The 19516-nt window shown below is 40.2% G+C and overlaps 1 protein-coding gene across 2 annotated transcripts in view; it reads left to right on the top strand.

The window, feature by feature from the left end:
- Positions 1-19516, top strand: part of PITPNB (phosphatidylinositol transfer protein beta) — a 61031-nt gene that overhangs the window by 32626 nt on the left and 8889 nt on the right. For both annotated transcript variants that reach the window (XM_061168913.1, XM_061168914.1), the window contains exon 8: positions 6838-6915. In XM_061168913.1, coding sequence (XP_061024896.1) covers positions 6838-6915 — 78 coding nt within the window. The remainder of the gene's footprint in view (positions 1-6837; positions 6916-19516) is intronic.

Genomic DNA, 19516 nt, shown 5'->3' with positions numbered 1-19516 from the left:
GACATTTTACTGGAGAGGGCTCACCCTGTGCATTTTCAAAAGGACATTCCCATTTTAGTTTAAGGAATTTGATGTAATATGTTCTGTGATCTACTGTCATTTAAGGAAATAAATGCATTTATGTTAAGCAAAACTTTCCTAAACATATTGTTTATGTTTTAGGCATACGCGGTTTAATTTTAAAATATATATTTAACAATCATCTTTAATAAAACTGACTTGTTGGTATGTTGAAACTTATTTCATTGGTTTTAAGAGTTTAAAATGTCTTCATTTTTAAATGCTATACTATATAAACATATAATAATAAATATAATGTAACAGTAACAAATATGTTGTATATTTGTGTATGAAACACAGGCTTATCCAAACCAGTAGCCTACTGACCCCTGAGAGGGGGGCTGGGGAGTACCCGCCAGCCCTGGGCTCTCCAGGAGCCCAGCCAGCCTCTGGAGCCCAACTATTTAGTTTCCCTGCCAGGTTGTAGGAGATGGAGTCTGTCACATCAGGCTTTTGGTTGTAACTTCTTTTCGTAACTAAAATTCTGAGTTTTTTGCTCTTTCTCTGCCAATTTGCAACCTTCCAAAGGCTTTGGGGGTCTGCCTTCATAAACATGACAGTGTTGGCAGGCTCTGGCTGTGATTCGGACAAGATGAGAAAGAATGGAGGAGGCGATTACTCTAGCTGTGCTGTAGCCCAGCAGTGCCCTAGGCTGTGGCCACCTTTCAGCACAGAGCTCTGTTGACAGCATCTGTCCCCCTCCCCTGTCCACCAAGCTCGCCCACCCCAGGTCTCTGTGCAGCGTCTCTATGAGATTGAAAAGATTACAAGAAAGTGTTCTGTTTGGGTGTGTAGGTTTGACTGCATTTCTCAGTTCTCAGGGCAGTTGTTTAAAAATTCAGCTTTAAGGATTCATTGGTGGAAAGCCAGTAAGGATTAATGAGAGGGTTGAATTAGAGAATATTTTTTAATGCAGTTTTGTTCCTCTGAGGTACATTCAGTAACAGAAACTAGGCCAACAAGTTATTGACAATTAGTGGTCCTTTGGGAATCTGCTTTAATGAATAGATAAGAATGATTTGTAATTAGCATAATAATTATATGCAAATGAATGCTTCTGAATTGCTCTAAAACACTTCTGAACTGTTTAAACAGCCCTCCTGAGATCTTGTTACTCTATTAATTTGTGTAGCAAATCTTTTTTTCATAGATCATGCAAAGATAAACTTCAGTCTAGCCCCTTCCGAATTATTATGAATTCCAAGGTGGTAGGACCTGAATTAATGAGATTTACTTATACTACATTAATGGTACTCTATGGGAACCTGAAAGGGTGAGGAGTCACTGGGGAGATGTGATTAAAAATAGGAAAGAAAACTGCTTATTTGAAAATAACTGTTGAAATGAGTTTCTTAAACAAGTTAGTAAATGTTTTCTCTTTACACCTCTGTTACTTGCAAAATTTAATGCAAACTTTTTTTTTTTTTTTTTTAAATGGGCTTCCCTTTTAGAGTCTGGCCTGAGTTTTCTCAGCTCCAGTTAGCTATGCACTGGGTCAATGGTGATAGGATCTGGGAACTCCTTTTTTCTAAGTGCCACAGTACTGGAAAATACAGGGCAGTGCTAATAAATGATGTTTGTTGTTTATCTACATATTTAATTCAGCTCTTTCCCCCATCCTGGTCTTTACTTTTAGGATGTGATTGGAAGAAATGAGCTTTGCTAAGTTGAGCTGCAATACCTGTGCATTTTAAACTTAATGATTATCTTTGAGCTATTTGAATAGACACCTAATTAATCATCTTGTGCTAAAGGAAGGCATTAATATCTCTCTCAAGTTTTTGTTTACCCTGTAGAATTGTTTCTCTTTGGGGAGAGCAGGTGTCAAGGAGTTGCTAATGCATGTGGATTGGGCACTCTTTTCCTTTCCTTAGTTTACTGTAACCTCACCTGTGGTAACCCAGGCATGGTTCTTTAAGCAGTTTCTGTTATCTGGAGCTCATCTCGATTTTTCCACAAGCTGTTAAGAAGCTCTTACCAGCCTGCCCCCATCACCTGCTCACTCCCCCATTTATAATCATGAGTTCAGTCTGGCTCGAGGACATTGGGTTGGCTCAGCACAGATTTTTTACTTGCATTTTGGGGGACAGCCACTATGCTAAAAGATTCATAAAACTAATATCCTTTGTTTTCAGAATGAATCTGGTTTCTGTTGAGAGTTTCTATTGAGAACTGTAGTGAGTAACAGATGTACACCCAAGAGGTAGCACAACTTTTGTATTCCAGTGACAGAAAACAGTTATTTATAAGAATTTAATTAATGTATTCTGTGGCTCTAGCATGGAGGCCCAGTAATCCATTTATTTACCATATTTTATTTTATTTGTTCTCCAAAGGGTGTCTTGACTTGCCTTTTTTACTTAAATAAGAGTTTTCAATTAAATAGAGCTGTATTAACACTTATCTGAATCTACCTTATGCTGATACCATTGTGTTTTTCTGTTGTTCAGGCGCTAGCATTGGTGGAGCAAGCAGTGTCTGGGGACATTACACCTCACTTGATAATGATGGTTTTACTAAACCCTTCCTTATCCTGGCCAGGCCTCTGGGCATTACACAGACAATTAAAATTTGATCATAAAAATTTTTAAACACAGTGCACCTTAGCAATAAGATTTTTCTACTTTTAAACATGATTTTAAAACTCATTTTAAAAATACATTTCCTTGGCCTAGTGAATTTGCTTCCTTTTTTTCCCCAAGGATTACAGAAAGTGCATAGCAAATTCAGCCTTCAGAATACCCAGGAGCTGAAGACTCAAGTAGGCTACAGCTGTCTTCACCCACAGTATTCTAAAAGAACTAATGAGATGAGAAGTCTGCAGCTGGTGGCAAGCACAATAAACCATGAGCCAAGGGCTTCTCTTCATCAGAGCCTCCCCTTTCCCCACGGGATCCCAAAGGAGACAGAATACTAACAAAGCCAGCAGGCTGTCTCATTCCACACTATTGCTCATTTGCAGCTATAATTGGTAGCGGAGGTTGCATTCTGTATGCTGAAACTGTCATACATGAAGGAATATATTTGTTCATTGTGATACGGATATAAATCGGCCGGTTTTCATATACAGAAAGACCAAACTAGCTACCCAACAATAAAATTGTAGCAAAAAAGATACTGTTCAAAAAATTAAATGTTTGTTATAGAGATACAAAACTGAGGTTGTTAAAACCACACCTGCTTCCTGCTTTTTAATATCTTGCTACTTAATTCAACTGATTAAACATTTACGTATTCAAACTAACATTAAAAAGCACAAAAAAATTCCTAGGTTTTGACAAGATGCATTATCCTCATCTGTCAAGGTTAAGGTGCTATTGTTAATAATTGGGTTTGTTGCATTTTCAGTATTTCCTTAATGTTTGCTGCTTTGTATTCAAGAGAAAAAAGCAGAGAGGGAAGACTTAGCTTTGGAGATGTATGTATATATGTGTATGTGTGATATTTTATATGCACACACGCATGCCTTATAGGAAAATCCACTTTGGTACCTCTGGTGCTGCTGCTTCTTGGTGGTTTTGAAATGTGTTTTGCTTATCTGGCTTTTGTGGACACCCTTCTGCTGTCCTCCTGTGTGCTGGACTAGAATGAGCCCAGGACAGAGGGTAAGAAGGCTTGTGTTCAAGTCCTCAGGTAGGTGAGCCATGCCACCTTCTTGCTGGACTGTGGTTTCCTCATTTGTGAATTGAAGTGACTTGGGTGGTCTTCAAGGTGCAGTTCACCTCTATAATTTTGTGAATCCATAGTTCAGAAAAGTTATCCAGTGAATAGCACTAATAATGAAGGCTCGGAAATAAACTTTCAGGATCGGTATATTAGGTCCAGAGTGGAGAACTTTTAAAGTGTTATTCCATGTTCTTCAGTTAATTAATCTATGTCAGATAGGTATTGAAAATCCCTTAAGGTGTCGCCCTGGTATGGAGCTGGGTGGGGTTAGGAAGGAGAAAGGAGTGTTGTCCAAAAGTCCATCTAATCCAACCGCTTACATTTTCACATTCACTGCTGCTGTAATCATGCTTAGACCCACCTCCTGGGGTGAGTCACCCCTTAATTAGTTTACCTCTACATGAAAATAATTTATGCTGATACGATTTTTAGACCAAGCTCGCTTTTCTTAAATAAGTTCTGCCTTGGTTTATGTACTACCCTTATTGTATACTGTCAGCCCTACTGATACTTGTGTACACTTTGTTTTGTGGATTTTGTTTTTTTTCTTTCTCTTGGAGCTGGTGAGTTTAGCATCCTCAGAGACAGTTCTGCAGTCTCTATTTCATCAGATTTGTCTTCCAGTTGTGGCATGTTCTATGGGCTTAGTGTTTTCCTTCTTAATGGTACATAAAATAATGGAGCATTCTGTAACTGGCAGCCTCTTAGATTCAGGAAATGTGGTGTTTACTATTCAACTCATGCCAGGCTCCATAATATCTTCGATTTTGTAAAAAACAAAAACTTGAGCATCATGCCCACAGTAAGGTCACACCCCAGTTAGTAAAAAAGAAAAAAGGAAGTATTTTTCCTTCAAATGAGATGAACTGTTAAATGTTAAACACTGGTCAGACCTCTGGGCATTATACAGATAATTAAAATTTTATCATAAAAAATTTTAACACAGTGTTCTTTAGCAGTAAGATTTTTCTACTTTTAAACATGATGTTAAAACTCATTTTAAAAATACATTTCCTTGGCTGGTGTCGGTTGGTTTCAATTCTGTCTATAATTCTCCTCTCCATTCTCTGTTGGCAGTCAACATGTAGTCCCTGGGGTTTCGATTACCTTTTCTTTGTCTCTCTTGCTTTGCTCCCAGCTAGACTGATTTTCTAGGAGCCAGAACCAGGTGTTGGCTCTCCTGTGTCCTCAGATCCCTTAGACTACCTCTTAGCATAGCATCCTGTGCACTGCATGGTGCATATGTAATGCACCTTTTCTGTGACGGCTGTTCAATAAATAGACCTGGAATCGAGGGAGATGATGTCAAAAGTGATTATTTGATATAATGTTAAATATTTTCAGTTTTGGAGGAAACCGAGCTTATCTCTGGGTTTCCAAGCCTCTGACCTAGAAGAAAGTGTGTTATGGGGTTACAAGTATTTGTTAGTAGGACAGCTGATTTCTCACTGTGAATCCAGGTCTTGAGACCACCTGTACAGTTGATTCTTTTCTCAGTCAGCAGTGAAGTTGTTAATTTTTAGGGTGCGGTTCTAAATTGGAATTTAAGAATTCATGTTAGCTGACAGTACTTGAACTTTCTGCTGATGAGCCCAGACACACCAAGTAACTCCCGTTGTCTGACTCCCTGCAGTTGGCTCATCCCAGTTTGTCATTCCTGGACAGTGCTGACTGACCTCGTGCCTGTAGCTGCGCCATGTTGCGTGTTTTAGCAGTAAGGCCCAGCATGGCCAGCCAAGTTTGCCTGCGTAATCGTCTTAGCCCTCTGGGGGGCCTTTTTGTAGCTTCTTAGAAGACAGAGGTTAGGAGTTCAAGGTCACATATTTGCCCAGTTATCTTTCTTTAAAGTTTTGTTGTCTACCCGAACCTCACTTTTCTCCTTCCTCACGTAATTTATTTATAACTTTCTCTTTAGGAATTATTAACATGTCATATGCATTTACTGAATAACTGTTGAGTCTTGATTGGCTGCTTCTCAGCATGTTTTCTTTGATTTTGAAAGTTTGTATTATGCTTTGGCATGTGTTCAGTGCTTGCACTGCCCCTATCTCTAAAACAATGATTTTTTTCATATTGACTCGTCTGGGCATTTTTCTCAAAGTATGTGGTCCCTCCATAAATGCTGTGAAGGACCCCTGGTTTAAAAATTCTGCTCAAGAAGAAAGGGGCTCTCCTTCTGTAGTATTTTCAACTGACCTCTGTTCACTGTTACTGTTATAACTCATTTCTTTTTTTAAATCTGGATGTTCACTCTTCAAAAGTAGTTTTTTATTTCTATCTGTAGATTGTGTGTATGTATGTGTGTAATGACAAAAGAACTTTTGTAAAGCAGATAGGATTAAAAAGGTTTACTCCTGTCATGTTTTCCATTCTATCAGAAAGAGGATATTAAGGGAAACAATTTACACACCAAAACCTCCTATAAAACCTAGATTTTAGGGCTGTTCCCTATGGCATGCTATAACTGAGTCCCATATGGAGTCGTAAAGCCCTCGCTCACCTCACTTGGCAGTGCAGGGCTGACATGAGTGTAGTCCCTAAGGTTTGCCTGTGTACCCATGGCTCTCCACGAACAAGGCTTTGGAGTGGCTGGCCTCCTAACTGAGGCATCCACCACAGACCCAGCCGTGGCAGAGCTCAAGGGGATGCCACAGCATCCGTGGTTCTGATCGGTGTTTCCAGTCATGGTAGTTGCTCTCCAGCAGGCGTTAGAGTCCAGTGTCTTCATCTGTGGGTGTTGTGGAAACTGGTATGGGCCGGCTTTATTTCTTGAGTGTGATTATATGTATATCAAAATGCTGAAACTGTTGAAAAGTTTTGGAAGATTTCTTAAGAGATAGCTATCCAGCAACCAGTCATGGTGGACTGTTAGTCAGGACTTTTATTACCTTTTATTATGTAGTTGTTTTGCTACAAGGTAAAAGCTTAAAGCAAAGAGAACCAAACTGAGAACTTAATATCATATAGAAACATTTTCCTGCGTTTATGCAAAGCACAGTAAGCCCCGTCAGTTTCTGTCATGTGTTTAGTAGCTGCAAAGGGCTGTTCTGGCAAGGTTAAAGAATTTTCTCTGGTTTTCTTCTCTGCTTCTGACTTTGTTTTCCTTTGCAGGACTACAAAGCTGATGAAGACCCAGCGTTATTCCAGTCAGTCAAAACCAAGAGAGGCCCTTTGGGACCCAACTGGAAGGTACTGGATGCTGACCTTTCTGACAGGCAGAGTCTTGGCAACAGAACACTTGACAGGTCCTGAGTCTGGAAGAGCTGGTGACGTTTAAGTGAAAAACAGAAATGGCACAAAAATAGTTTTATTTGCGATAAGGACTCACAGCCAGTTGCAGTTGGCCAGCAAGTCTGCGCTGCATTAACAAACAGAACAGAGCCAGGCTGTCACTTTCAGCATAATGCTATTCTGATAACTCTTAAAAGAGACAAGTGATTTAGTCTTTGGGGATTGTAATGTTCTCTTTTGAGACTTGAAGCAGTACAAAAATCCATGTTAAATGAAGGTTGATAGTTTAAATTTAGTCTTAGTAAAAACTGAACAAGTTCCCCTTCCCTGGTCTCATGTTCCTGGCCTTTTAATAGTTATATTTCGGAAAGCAGGGCACCAGAGAACAATTTTGATGGCAAGTAGTTGTTTTCTAATAAAAAGCACATCCTTACTTTATTCATGGAAGTAAGAAAAGCAATGTTAAGGTAATAATTTAAATTGCTATAGAAATATAATGGATTTTAAAGACATCCGCTAAACTAAATGACAGCCCCTTAGAGAAGGCTTAATGTGTTGGTGGCAAGTTATTACAGCTAATTTGACAGGAGAAGAGGAGCATAAAAACCTAAACATGCCCAGAGCAGATTTTCTGCCAACAGGGTTTTACTTGGTAACCAATCTGTTTATGCTGAAGCCAGTCACAGGTCATCGATAAATGATGTCTAGGTGCTAGTTGTTGCTTGCAGATAGGGGATTACTGTAACAGCCCCACAAGAAGAACCCAGTGAGTGGTTCTCCATGGGTGTTGGACTATTTTGGACTGTCTTGCACATCAATTAAAATGAAGAATGAGTCTGACTTTCTTCTATAAGAAATGATTCATAATTATTTTCATATTTGCTCTCTGGATAGAGTTTGGTTCAAGATTCTCTCAGTTTAATGGCCATGACTAGAGACTTTTAATACCCAGAAAGTGATATATGTCACTTAAAAAAAAAATTAAGGAACGAGTTCAGTATGCATGTTCTAAATTTACTCTCATGGATTAAAAAAAAAAAAATTCCCCACCCCTTTCAAGATTTCTCACTGTGAACTTTAAAACTCACCCTGAGTCAGAGGAGAAGCCTTTCTCTGAGATTTAACACTGGCCTTAAAGGAGAGTGCTGTGCTAGAGCAGACAGGTGTCTGCTTCTAAGGTTGCCATATCTTCTCAAAGGCCTTCTGGCCCCGATAAGTACCAGCTCTTTAGCTGATGATACTTTTCAGGGAATAGAGGGCCATGAAGTTGAGACTTGGAGGTGGATTAAATATTGAATTTTCTTCAAATTGTCAATTTTTCAGGTATGAGCTTGAAAAGGTGATGCTATATTATGTGGTGGGCTATTGTGTCTGGGTGCACATCTTTCCTGTAGGACCTCCTAACCAGTTTTATAACAGGCAGCAAAGGTAGTTTGACACTATGACTTTTACCTGATTTCCAACCTTTAGGAACTTGGAGTATGATTTTTACTGCTTTTTTATTTATGATTTTTACCTTTTTAACTAACATTGCTTTGTCTTTTATTATCCATTAATGGTTACTTAAAATTCTAGAATAGGTTTCGTTTTTAGAAATTGTGAAATTTTGCATTTTTTCAGGTTGCAGTATAGCAAATTATTGCCCCATTTTGTGTGTGTGTGTGTGCGTGTGCATGTGCGTGTGTGTGTGTGGTGATGGGGTTAAACAATAGCTTATTTCTCAGGGAGAGTGCTGGCTGGTAGTGATACCATTCTACCTATTTGCCTGTCGGTTGTTGACTTGAGCCGAAAGATGGTAGGTGCAGCTACTCTCATAAGTTGGGTTACTGTTTAACTGAATTTCAGTGAGTTACTGTGATCTCAGAAATAACTCAGGTAGTCAAGAGTAAGTCAGAGGAGAAGTCTTTCTCTGAGATTCAACACTGGCCTTAAAAGCATCGCTTACTGCTGAGATAGAAACTAAAGAGTAAGAAGGATTGACTAGCTGATGATACAACATACAGAAAAACAGGAACCTGTGGACAGACTTGCTCTTATTAGCATCTCCTGCAGCTGTTCAGCAGGCCCTATTTGCCTGGCACCAAAGGGAGCACCAGGGAAGGATAATAGTTGAAGGTTTCTATACTTCTGAAATATGAGAATAGGGAAGAAATACATGGTACTTAAGGCAAAAAGGAAGAAGAAACCCTGTTCTGGACCCAGTCGCCCAGGATCGTATAGAAGAATGCTCCAGTCTGAGTGCTGCCTGGTGGTCCCTCTGCCGCTCCAGAGGCCCTCCATGCCCCTCAGCGGAGACTCACCTTACCAGCACACATTCCAAAGGGTAGTCACAGCTAAGTGCACACCCCGTGACCGCTTTGAAACTTCCCCTTACTTATCCCACAGTGATATTTTCCTTCTGAATCATTGCAGTATTTACTGCTTGTCTGCACCAGACTGGATGAGGGAAAAGAAATTTTTTTTGGTGCCAGGCATTATACAAGGTTGTATTTAATCTTCACAACCTTCCTGTGGGGTAAATACAGCTGCTTCACTTTATAGATTAGAAACTTGGCCAGAGAAACATGGATAATAGTTACAGGAGAAACGTCTGCCATTTCTGTAGCACCTGATTCAGTGCTAGTCACAGAGATGTGTAAGGCATGGAGACATAGCAGATTCTGGCTCTTAATCCAGAGACCCCGGCTCACCAATCTGCACCGTTTTGCCCTCCTGCATCATGGCAGTTGTGTGGCTCTCTTATTCATGGTATTTTCCAGAATTTGATACTTCTCTTAATACCTGTCATACGTTTCCAGTGGTCAGGGAATCTGTTAGGTGACAGTGGCACTAAGGGAGATCCATTAAAAACCCATCGTGAATCTATCACAAGTTGTGACTTAAATAACTTAACCCTAACTCTGAACCTCGGTTTCCACACCTCTAAAATGGGAATGATATTAGTAACTGCCTCAGAAGGTTTGTGTGAGGACTAAATAATGAATGTTATAATCCCAGCAGAGAGGAAGTGCACAATAAATGGTAGCTTTTATCATTGTTGTCATGCTTTTGTATTTGGAAATAAAAATCCTCTTATCATCTCCTGGGGTTAATGAGGTCAGTGAATATGCTACCCTATTGACGACACAGTTATTCCTTTTCTTTGTCTAGTGTCCAGGGTTCCCTTGGTTCTGGTGCCTGGGGATTGTCGAACATGTCCTGGTTCACCTGTCCTTACCCCTCGTGGTTATGAGTGCTTAATGAGTGCTTGACTCGGGTCAGCCATAAAGCAGAGGCCACACAGTTTAGAGAGCCTTTGCTAGCAGGGGATCACGGGATTGCCAGGGAATAGATTTTCATATTACCTGTATGTGTTAGGAGTACAGACTTTTTTTTAGTTTATGGTATGATACATACTTTTTTTATTTTTTTAAAACTACAGACCCAGAGGTGCAGACCTTAGTTGTATACGTATTCATTCTCCCTCTAAAAAAAGAATTTTTAAAATCTGAGCACGTGAATTATATCTTGTTATTTAGGGTTCAACACTTGATTAAGTGACTCTGCATAGTAATAGGAGAGTGATTTATAACCTATAAAGATTTTTGCTTCAAGGCAAAATTGTGCATTTCTCATGGATGTAAATGTCTTCTGTGTAGCACCACACATGCATGTGTGTGTGTGTGCACGTGTCCATGTTTTGGTTCATTTTATGTTTCGGGGGTTGTGATGTTGGTATGACTGCCAATACCAATGGTTTATCCATTTACATGTGGATTCCTTTAGCTCTCCAGTTTGCCTTCTCTGATGAGGTGAGTTGTCATTTTAACCAACTGAAACAACACTTTTGAAGATTATGGCAAGGTCTCATTTTTTTCTTCATTTAATCCAGATGCCTCATGAAGACTTCAGCCTCTATGTCTACATATATATGACAGTTAATAATTAGGCCTATAAAGGTCTTTGTAAGAGGCTTTGCCGAAGCATCTGCCGAGCCTTACAGTGCTTGACGTGTTTCAGAAGACTCAGTGGTGTCTGAACATTGGGGTATTAGGGGGTCAGGTCGAGTAAAGAAGTTGATGCAGAAATTGTGGTGGCTTTTATATTATCTTTTTATATATCTTTATATAAATATTCTCTTTCTAATCATAAAGACACGTGCAGTTTGTCTTCTATGTCAGTTAATTCGATTCTACGCAAAAGCTCCGGCAGTTGGAGCTTGGCCTTGCAGAGCAGTTTGTTGGGCAGTTCACCTGCGCGGTCACGCTTTAGATTCCTTTTGGACTTACTGCGGAGGCCGTTCTGGATTCTCCAAGCCGGTGGAGGGCAGCCATCTCTGGATTATGGGGATGCTGATTTGTATCCTGCTGTGCTACCAAGACTTTCTCTTCTCCCCCCACACCTGTGAAAAGAAGGCAGTTTTGGTTGTCTGTGGCCTAAAGTAAAGATACCACAAGGTTCTGTTGGCTGGGGATGGGAAGAATGGAAGTAGGGGATGAGGGAGAATTTGAAACCCCTCTGTGGAAATCTCTTTGAGGTAGAGACTGGCAGGAAAGCAGCCCAGATCATCCATCCTCGTCCTCCAGAGGCTAATGAGCACTGTCTCTTACTGAGCCGCCCGAGGAGGAGGGCTGAGGGCACTCTCCTGTGTCTTCATCTAGACCTGGCTCTAAGTCCAGGAGGGATGTGAAGGCATTTTAAATGTGCTCCCTCCCTGTAATCTCACATTTGAAACCCCATAGTGGGTGGTATAAAGAGGCCTAATAATTAGTTTCTAGTTGACCACACTGTGGCTTATGTATATACTAAAGCAGACCTTAGAACGTGGCTCATTTTTCTTGAGTACTTGGTTTGGCAACTAGGTTTTTAATTCAGTATAAAAAATAGGCATTTTGCCCTTAGTATGTATCAATTATGCAACTCCTAAGAGGACACCAAAAAAGCCGTTCTGTGTCTTCCAGAAGCTAAGTGCCCCAGGAGCGGTACATGATTAGTTCTAGCTTTATCTCGTGTACCGAATGCCTCTGTTCTCGGGCAGAGCCGAAGGACTAGGCGTGGATGGATGGGATGTCTTACTCAGGTTCGAGGAGTAATTTGACAGGATGGGCCTCTTGCGGAGTGTCTTCCTGACACTGTCAGGGCCATAAAATTTTCTTCATGAGTTTCACTTGAAGCGTGAATTTGTGATTTCACTTGTACTTGGTGTCACTCCTGGAGTAATTGGACACAAGCATGAAGCACATGTCAAAGTTCTGATTAGTAAAATGGGTGTGAGCTACAAAAATACTAAGTTTGGAGGCATGGAAAATGTGACTGATCATTCTCTCACAGGCAGTAAGCTTTACTGTCTATTTTTGTGAAATTAGTTTAACCTACAATTAGTTTAATCTTTTGAACTTTATCCCACATTTACTTCTTCCACTTAACAGTTAGCATTTGCCCAACCAGTTAGGAATCTCCTGCCCTGAACCCTTCCGAGTCCTTTGTTGATGACCTGCTCATGGAACTTGGTGTGTCCCGCGTCAGGGTGGCGGCTCACGGGTTCATACTCCCTTCCTTCCCCCACCTCCTCGTCCCCCCGTCACTCTCCGAACTCTCAGCCGTAGGCTCTGTGTCCGGCTCACTTGATATGTGCAGTGCTGAGCACGGGGTTTGCTCATAGTAGATACTTACAGATACTTAGTAAGTATTCGCTGAATTCAAGTTAACTATCTTAAACGAAATAAAAATCAGTGTTGGACTTGCCATGTACTTACAGAGGATATAATGTCCAGTGTTGGTCTGTCCAAATGGCTACCAAAATCTAAACCAAATTGAGGGAATGGCTGTGAATTGTAGCATCAGGCTTTGCTTGAAATTTCAGTACGCATACTCCACATACATTCTGTAATCTTGTGTTGATATTTACTGATGGGTGCACTGGCAGTAGCCCCAGCAGTGCATTTATTTTTAACTTTCTTAGTGAAATCTGGGTTGGAAACTTAACATGACGAAATCAGCAGCTGAAATTGGGCGTTCAGATTGCCTAAAATTGAAAAATTGAAATATGAAGGGAGCATGAGCCTTATAAAAACTGCTGTGTCCTTGCAAAATATTAACGCTGGTTAGATGTAGCTTATACCTATTCTGTCTTTATCCCAACACATTTTAAATAGGAAAAAGTGTATGTGCAGTTGACATGTAGGATGAAGCTGTGAGAGGACTACATTTTTAAGAAATGAGTTTGCAGAATGCCTTTGGGTGGTTTTTTTCCCCCTCTTTTGCATTTGTATGTATTTGTTTGTCACAGATACGAGGAACTAGTTCTTGTGGAGAGCATGGGCTGATTGCTTACCATGCCAGTTAAACACCCTGCGTTTTGTTTAGTTACGTTGTGTGGCTTCAGTATACATTACTCTCCCTTAGGCCTCATCCACATACCTCAGAGTAACCTAATATGTGTCGTTAAATTAAAAACATGATTTGAGCTTAGGGGTTTCATTTATAGTTAGAAAAGTGAAATGTAAGGAATTCAGTGACTACACAAACTATTTAAATACAATTTTGGAAACATTTCACAGCGAGCTAGTATTACAGATGAAATTTAAATCGTGTAGAGATGGGTGATCATTTTGGGTTCTTCTGTTAGCCCATGACTTTATTTTTTATAGAACTTCTGATTCTTATCTTTTGGTGACCAACCATTCTTTACCTTTTATTTTCAATTTTTTAAAAAATTTTCATGCTATAATCTGTATAAAACTTGTATTTTCATTAGCAGAATAATTTTATTTACTGCTACATTAGGTTAGGAAGTGTTAGGTTTGGGCTGGATTGGAATTAGGTGTGAATGATCTGAATTCAGATTTTGCCTTTATTTGCTTTGGGGTTATTTTTTCAAATGATGGAGGAGGAAAGAATCAGAAAACATTTGTATTGTTTAAGGCCAAAGAGGAAACTTTGCTTTGCGCCAGCAGCGAGCCCCCTGAAGGCTGGGCAGACAAGCTGAAACTCCTTTGGGTTCTCTGGATTCTAAAACACTGCTCTGAAGGTGGGGTCGCAAATATTTGTCCCATTGAGATTTTTCACATTTTTTTAAAGGTTACACATTTTTTCACAAGGATACTTCTGATAACTCTGAAGCTGATAATACTTTACATGTATACCTTGTTTTTGCTTTAGAAGTTTAAGATGAGGAAAAATTAAATGTGGGCTGAACTAAAGTTACGTATTAAAGATCTTAATTCAGCTTTTAGCTTGATTTTGTTTAGCTTCGATTTATGAAACATCAAAAAGAAAAGAAGCAGGAAAATATTTAGATTGTTTATAGTCAAAGATGAAGATTTAAAATAGTACCCAGATAATTTAGGGCGAAGTAAATCTTTGTCCTAAAATACTCAGCTGAGGGCAAAAACTTTTTTAGAGTCTGTTCTTCAAGCGTGTTAATTTTTTTTTCTGATTATAATATAAAATAATACATATTTATGAAGTTTTGAAAATAAAAGTCAGTTGTAGTCTCAGCATTTAATTACCGCTATTTGTTATAGTTCTTAATTCACATAGTTTATTTTGCTGTAGATGTTTATATTATACATAGATACCTATTTATATTCGTATTATGATTTTTTTTTTCTTCACATTCTTTGGAAAGATGGTTTTTAATGGCTGTATGCATAGTAGCCGATTGCTTGGAAGAACTATGAGGTATTTCACCAACTCTCTTTCAGTGGGTGTTGAGTTTAGTAAGTCCAAGGTTTCGCTGTTCTGAAAAAATCTACAGTGTTATTTTCTTACCTGATGAATTGGGATACATTTCTGAAAGTGGAATTATCAGGTTAAAGGGTATATGGTATATATAGGATACGAGCAGCTTTAAAACTTTTTAATTACGTAGTGTCAGACCCCACCCCAGAAAGATTATGCCAAAAGGATTCTTTTACCTTTTATTTACCACGTGTAGTCAAGTTTACTATTTTCTGTGTCATCATTAAAGAGACTTTTATTTATTTGTTTGTTTGTTTATTTATTTATTTATGGCTGTGTCGGGTCTTCATTTCTGTGCGCGGGCTTTCTCCAGTTGTGGCGAGCGGGGGCTACTCTTTGTTGCGGTGCGTGGGCTTCTCAGTGCGATGGCTTCTCTTATTGCGGAGCATGGGCTCTAGGCGCGCGGGCTTCAGTAGTTGTGGCACACGGGCTCAGTAGTTGTGGCTCGTGGGCCCTAGAGCGCAGGCCTAGTAGTTGTGGCGCACGGGCTCAGTTGCTCTGCGGCATGTGGGATCCTCCCGGACCAGGGATCGAACCGGCGTCTCCTGCTCTGGCAGGCAGACTCTCAACCACTGCACCACCAGGGAAGTCCCAAAAGAGACTTTTAAAGCTATTTTCTTAATTTAATCACTAGTTTTAAGACCATAGCACAGATTAAGAGGTGAATTGCATAAGTCATTTTTAGAATTGGGTGAGACCTTAAATATCACATACATATTAATAATAGTAGCTGATGAAAATACTTCTATGTTCTCATCTTTCTCCCGGGGATCTTTGAGATTATGTTTCTGTAAGTCACCTTCTGTACCTCACACTAGGGTATTGATACTGTGGAGAATTAGGCCAAGAAATAAAGGCAGCAGGCTGTTTGTTCCCTTGTTTATTTTTTTAATTGGTTTACATATTCTTCCCTGCACTTTTTTTTTTTTTTTAATAATTGTAAATTGGATGGAAAACAAAAAGCAAATTGAGACTGAATGTACATTTTAGATCCATGGACGATAGCTCGGAGAACTGGTTCTTGTTTGTCCCATCACTTATAGTTTTTAAACTAAATGCTATAGACCAGTGTTACTTTGTAAATTACCAGTAGTACTTTAATTGGTTTGAGCAGCCTGCCAAAGTCACTAGAAAGAATGTGAGAAACAAACTTGGGTAATTATTGAAGTCACGTGTGTGTGCTTTGCTCTTGGAGCCCCAGTTTGGTACAGGCATGTGTGTATTAAATTTAGCTTACTCTTTAATTAGAACCATGCTTCATCCTGCTGTTTTTATAAAATGGTGGGGAAATTCTGAAGAGTTGGTGTTTTAGAAACACCCAGGGTTTTCATTTAGCACAAGGTGTCCGATGATTTGGAGTTTGAGAACGAAGCTCTCAGTAGCCCGTAATTAATAGGACCTTGGAATGTTCCATCTGGAAGGTATCTTAGGACTAATCAGTGGTGCATCAGAGGTTCTCAGTCAAGAGGAAATTTCAGCCTGAGTAGGTGGGCAGGAGGATATTTTGTTAAGCCTAAGCATATTATAGAATAAAATGCAAAATTATAGGAAGTTGTAAGACAAGCCATTGAATGTCAGGGACATGAGCTTACCCCCTGCAGCCCTGGGCCAACCCCGACCCTCACACTCAGCTCCTTCAACCCTGCTTTTAGTGGCATGTCAGTGGAAGATGAAAAGCTCTAGTGGAGCCCAGCCTTTGCTTCTCTTGACAGAGAAGTAAGGCCTGGGGAGGTAAAGGATCCTGCCCACGTTACATGGGAAGTTACTTTGCATAATGGGAACTGCAACCCAAGTCCCCTTACTCCGAGTCTAGCACTACCGTTTGGCAGGTGTACCCCACAGTTTTAAGTGCCTTATTCTACATACACCTAAATTGTATTTCATGTGAAAGTTTCATGTCAGTGACGCTCATTGGATTAGAGAGTACCTCCACTCTGGCTCACTGCTTATTGAAAAAATGATCTGTAAAAGACCAACCTTGTCATTATTTCAACAAGGCTGGGTACTGAGAAGCTCGCTACATCCTGGGGAAGGCTGTGGACTGCTCTTACAGACACCAGAGCCCAGCTTAAGTGCTGGGTCTGCAGGTCAGGGACGGGAGGGGGAGTTACAAATATGTGATTTTAGTCTGGGGCCACAGTGTCCACAGCAGAGGTGTGTCCCTTCTGATAGGGATTGTTGGTACAAGGATAGTGGTTTCATCATTATTTTTATACATAGTCACTCTCCTCTCTACCAGCCACATGTGTGTCCTCTAATACCACCTAGCACAAATTGGATTGTAAATGGTGCCCACTTAATACTTGCTGAATTAAACTTGTTCATAAAGTATGGGTATGTGTGTGTGCGCACATGTGCACACGTACACATCCATGCTGAATTTTCACACTGGTACTCTGTTTAATGGGAAGGAAATTGGAAAACTAGAGCTGAGCTAGCCAAGTCCTTCTGTTGACATAGAACTCACCTACAAAAGGACAGTTTGCTGTATGTAATGTTTGTATTTAAATGCTTGTGGTGTTGCCTCATTGATTTAATCCATGTACCAGGTCATTATTCAGAAGATGAAATGTTATTACAGAAGACATTTTCTGAGAAAGGTTGATCAGTCATGCAGGACTCTACAGAACTTTGAGTCCTATTAATAACACCAAAATAGAATTTTTTCATATATTGTATCATAGAATTCACTTGACATTGGAACATTATTGAGGGTTTGGGGGGAAAATGTGGTCTGGTTGCTATGATTGTGTAAATGAAGAATAATCTTGAGGTTTTAGAATAAGACCTAGAAGTTCATCATTTTAAAATTTTATGTACGTGTGGCTGAATGGAAGTAATATTTGTTCACACACAACGAACTTACTGAAAGTGGGGGGTGTGTATGAGTGCAAGCTGACAAGAAGTGATAGTGGCACACACTGTGACTGACGCCAGCACTGCAATTTGAGTGCTGTGTGAAGCTAAGAACAGTGGTGAAAAAGGGAAGAACGCTTGTAAAAGGCTGCTTAATCTTTTCACTCTGTAATTTAGTTTTTATAAAAAGGGTCCCCGTAACTTTCTACTCTTTTGAGAAACTTTATTTTAAAATTGTTTTGCAAATTCAAGGTGGTAGGTACAACTCTGTGAAAGAATAAGGGAGGGAGAACTCATCTGTATTAAGCTCCGAGTCCCACCAACTAAGCACGGAGCATACTCTGCCTTATTTAGTCTTTACAACAGTCCTGAGACATAGCTTTCTTCTTGGAATTACACCAGAACTGGGGCTGAGAGTTTACTGGATGGCCCTTTCCCTAGACCATACCTGCAGTCCGCCTCTGCCACCTGGGATTCTTTGAACCATACCTGCCTTCCGTGATAAACTGGGAGCTCCAGAGGCAGGTCGATGGCTGCCTTTGCTCTGGGCCCGTCCCAGGCTCTCTCCTTGGTCAGCTCGGGAGCGGATCGGTCTCCCGCATATACCACCTTGGGAGAACAGTGGTGCTGAGTGGGACCATGGTGAAGACACTGATGTGTGCGATGAGCTCCTGGTTCACCCCTCCCCCGCCACTCACCCCTCTCCCCCAAGTAAACATGCTAGTATATTGTGCTTACTAGGACAGTAGCCTGCACTAAGTTTCACAGAAATCATCAGCAATACTATAGCTTGCAATCCCCCCCCAACCCGGTTTTTATAATGAAAAATTTCAGAAGCAGCCATAAAAACTGAAAGAATAGAACAGTAAACACCTCCATCTAGATTGGACAGTTGTTGGCACTTTGCCGTATTTGTTTTTTCCCTCTTCTCCCTTTTCTGCCTCCTCTCCTTCTCTCTACCTATTTATTTATTCATTCATTCATTCATTCATTCATTCATTCATTCATTCTGAACCTAAAAATCCAGAGTAAGTTTTTATACTCTGGGCCTAGGGTGACATGTTTTGAGGATCCAAATTCTAATTGCTTTTTCATGTTTTCTTATGAAAGTAAATTGCGAACATTTTATTTTGTTTTTTCTGTCCACATAGTCCTCCATCTCTCTCCCTTGCTCTTTTTTTTTTTTAAATAGTTTTCCTTTTTTACCCTAACTCTTGATTTGATTCCCTACTACATTTAAACTATGAGGTGTAATCATTTATGGAAGTTAAAGTCTGGATGTATGGGATTTGCCTTCAAATACTTGATAATTATAGATCACTTTTGCTGCTACATCCCTTTAAATGGTCCCCCCTTTTGGTTGAAAAATACCTCAGTTAGTAAACAGTGCCCCAGACTTCCCTGGTGGTGCAGTGGTTAAGAATCTGCCTGCCAATGCAGGGGACACGGGTTCGAGCCCTGGTCTGGGAAGATCCCACATGCTGTGGACCAACTAAGCCTGTGCGCCACAACTACTGAGCCTGCGCTCTAGAGCCCGCGAGCCACAACTCCTGAAGCCCACGCACCTAGAGCCCGTGCTCTGCAACAAGAGGAGCCACTGCAGTGAGAAGCCTGTGCACCGCAATGAAGAGTAGCCCCTGCTCACTGCAACTAGAGAAAGCCCGTGCAGCAATGAAGACCCAACGCAGCCAAAAATAAAAAATAAATAAAATAAATAAATTTAGAAAAAACACAAACAGTGCCCCTCCACTTGCCAGTGTTTGAAGACAAGAAGACGACTAATCTTCCTCATGGTTTTTTTATTGAGGCTCAATAAAATGGATGAGACCTCACCACATCCACAGTGGGAGTGCAATAATGGTGTTATGAGAACCTTTACGTATTAAAGGCTCACTATTGATATGATGTGAATTGAATTTGGTGTTTAATGTGAAATATGAATAGTGTAATTTGAGGCGGAGCACTGCGCCTATTAAATTGT

This window comes from Eubalaena glacialis, chromosome 15 (assembly GCF_028564815.1).
Source record: "Eubalaena glacialis isolate mEubGla1 chromosome 15, mEubGla1.1.hap2.+ XY, whole genome shotgun sequence".
Taxonomy (NCBI): Eukaryota; Metazoa; Chordata; class Mammalia; order Artiodactyla; family Balaenidae; genus Eubalaena; species Eubalaena glacialis.
This window is presented reverse-complemented; position numbering and strand designations above follow the sequence as displayed.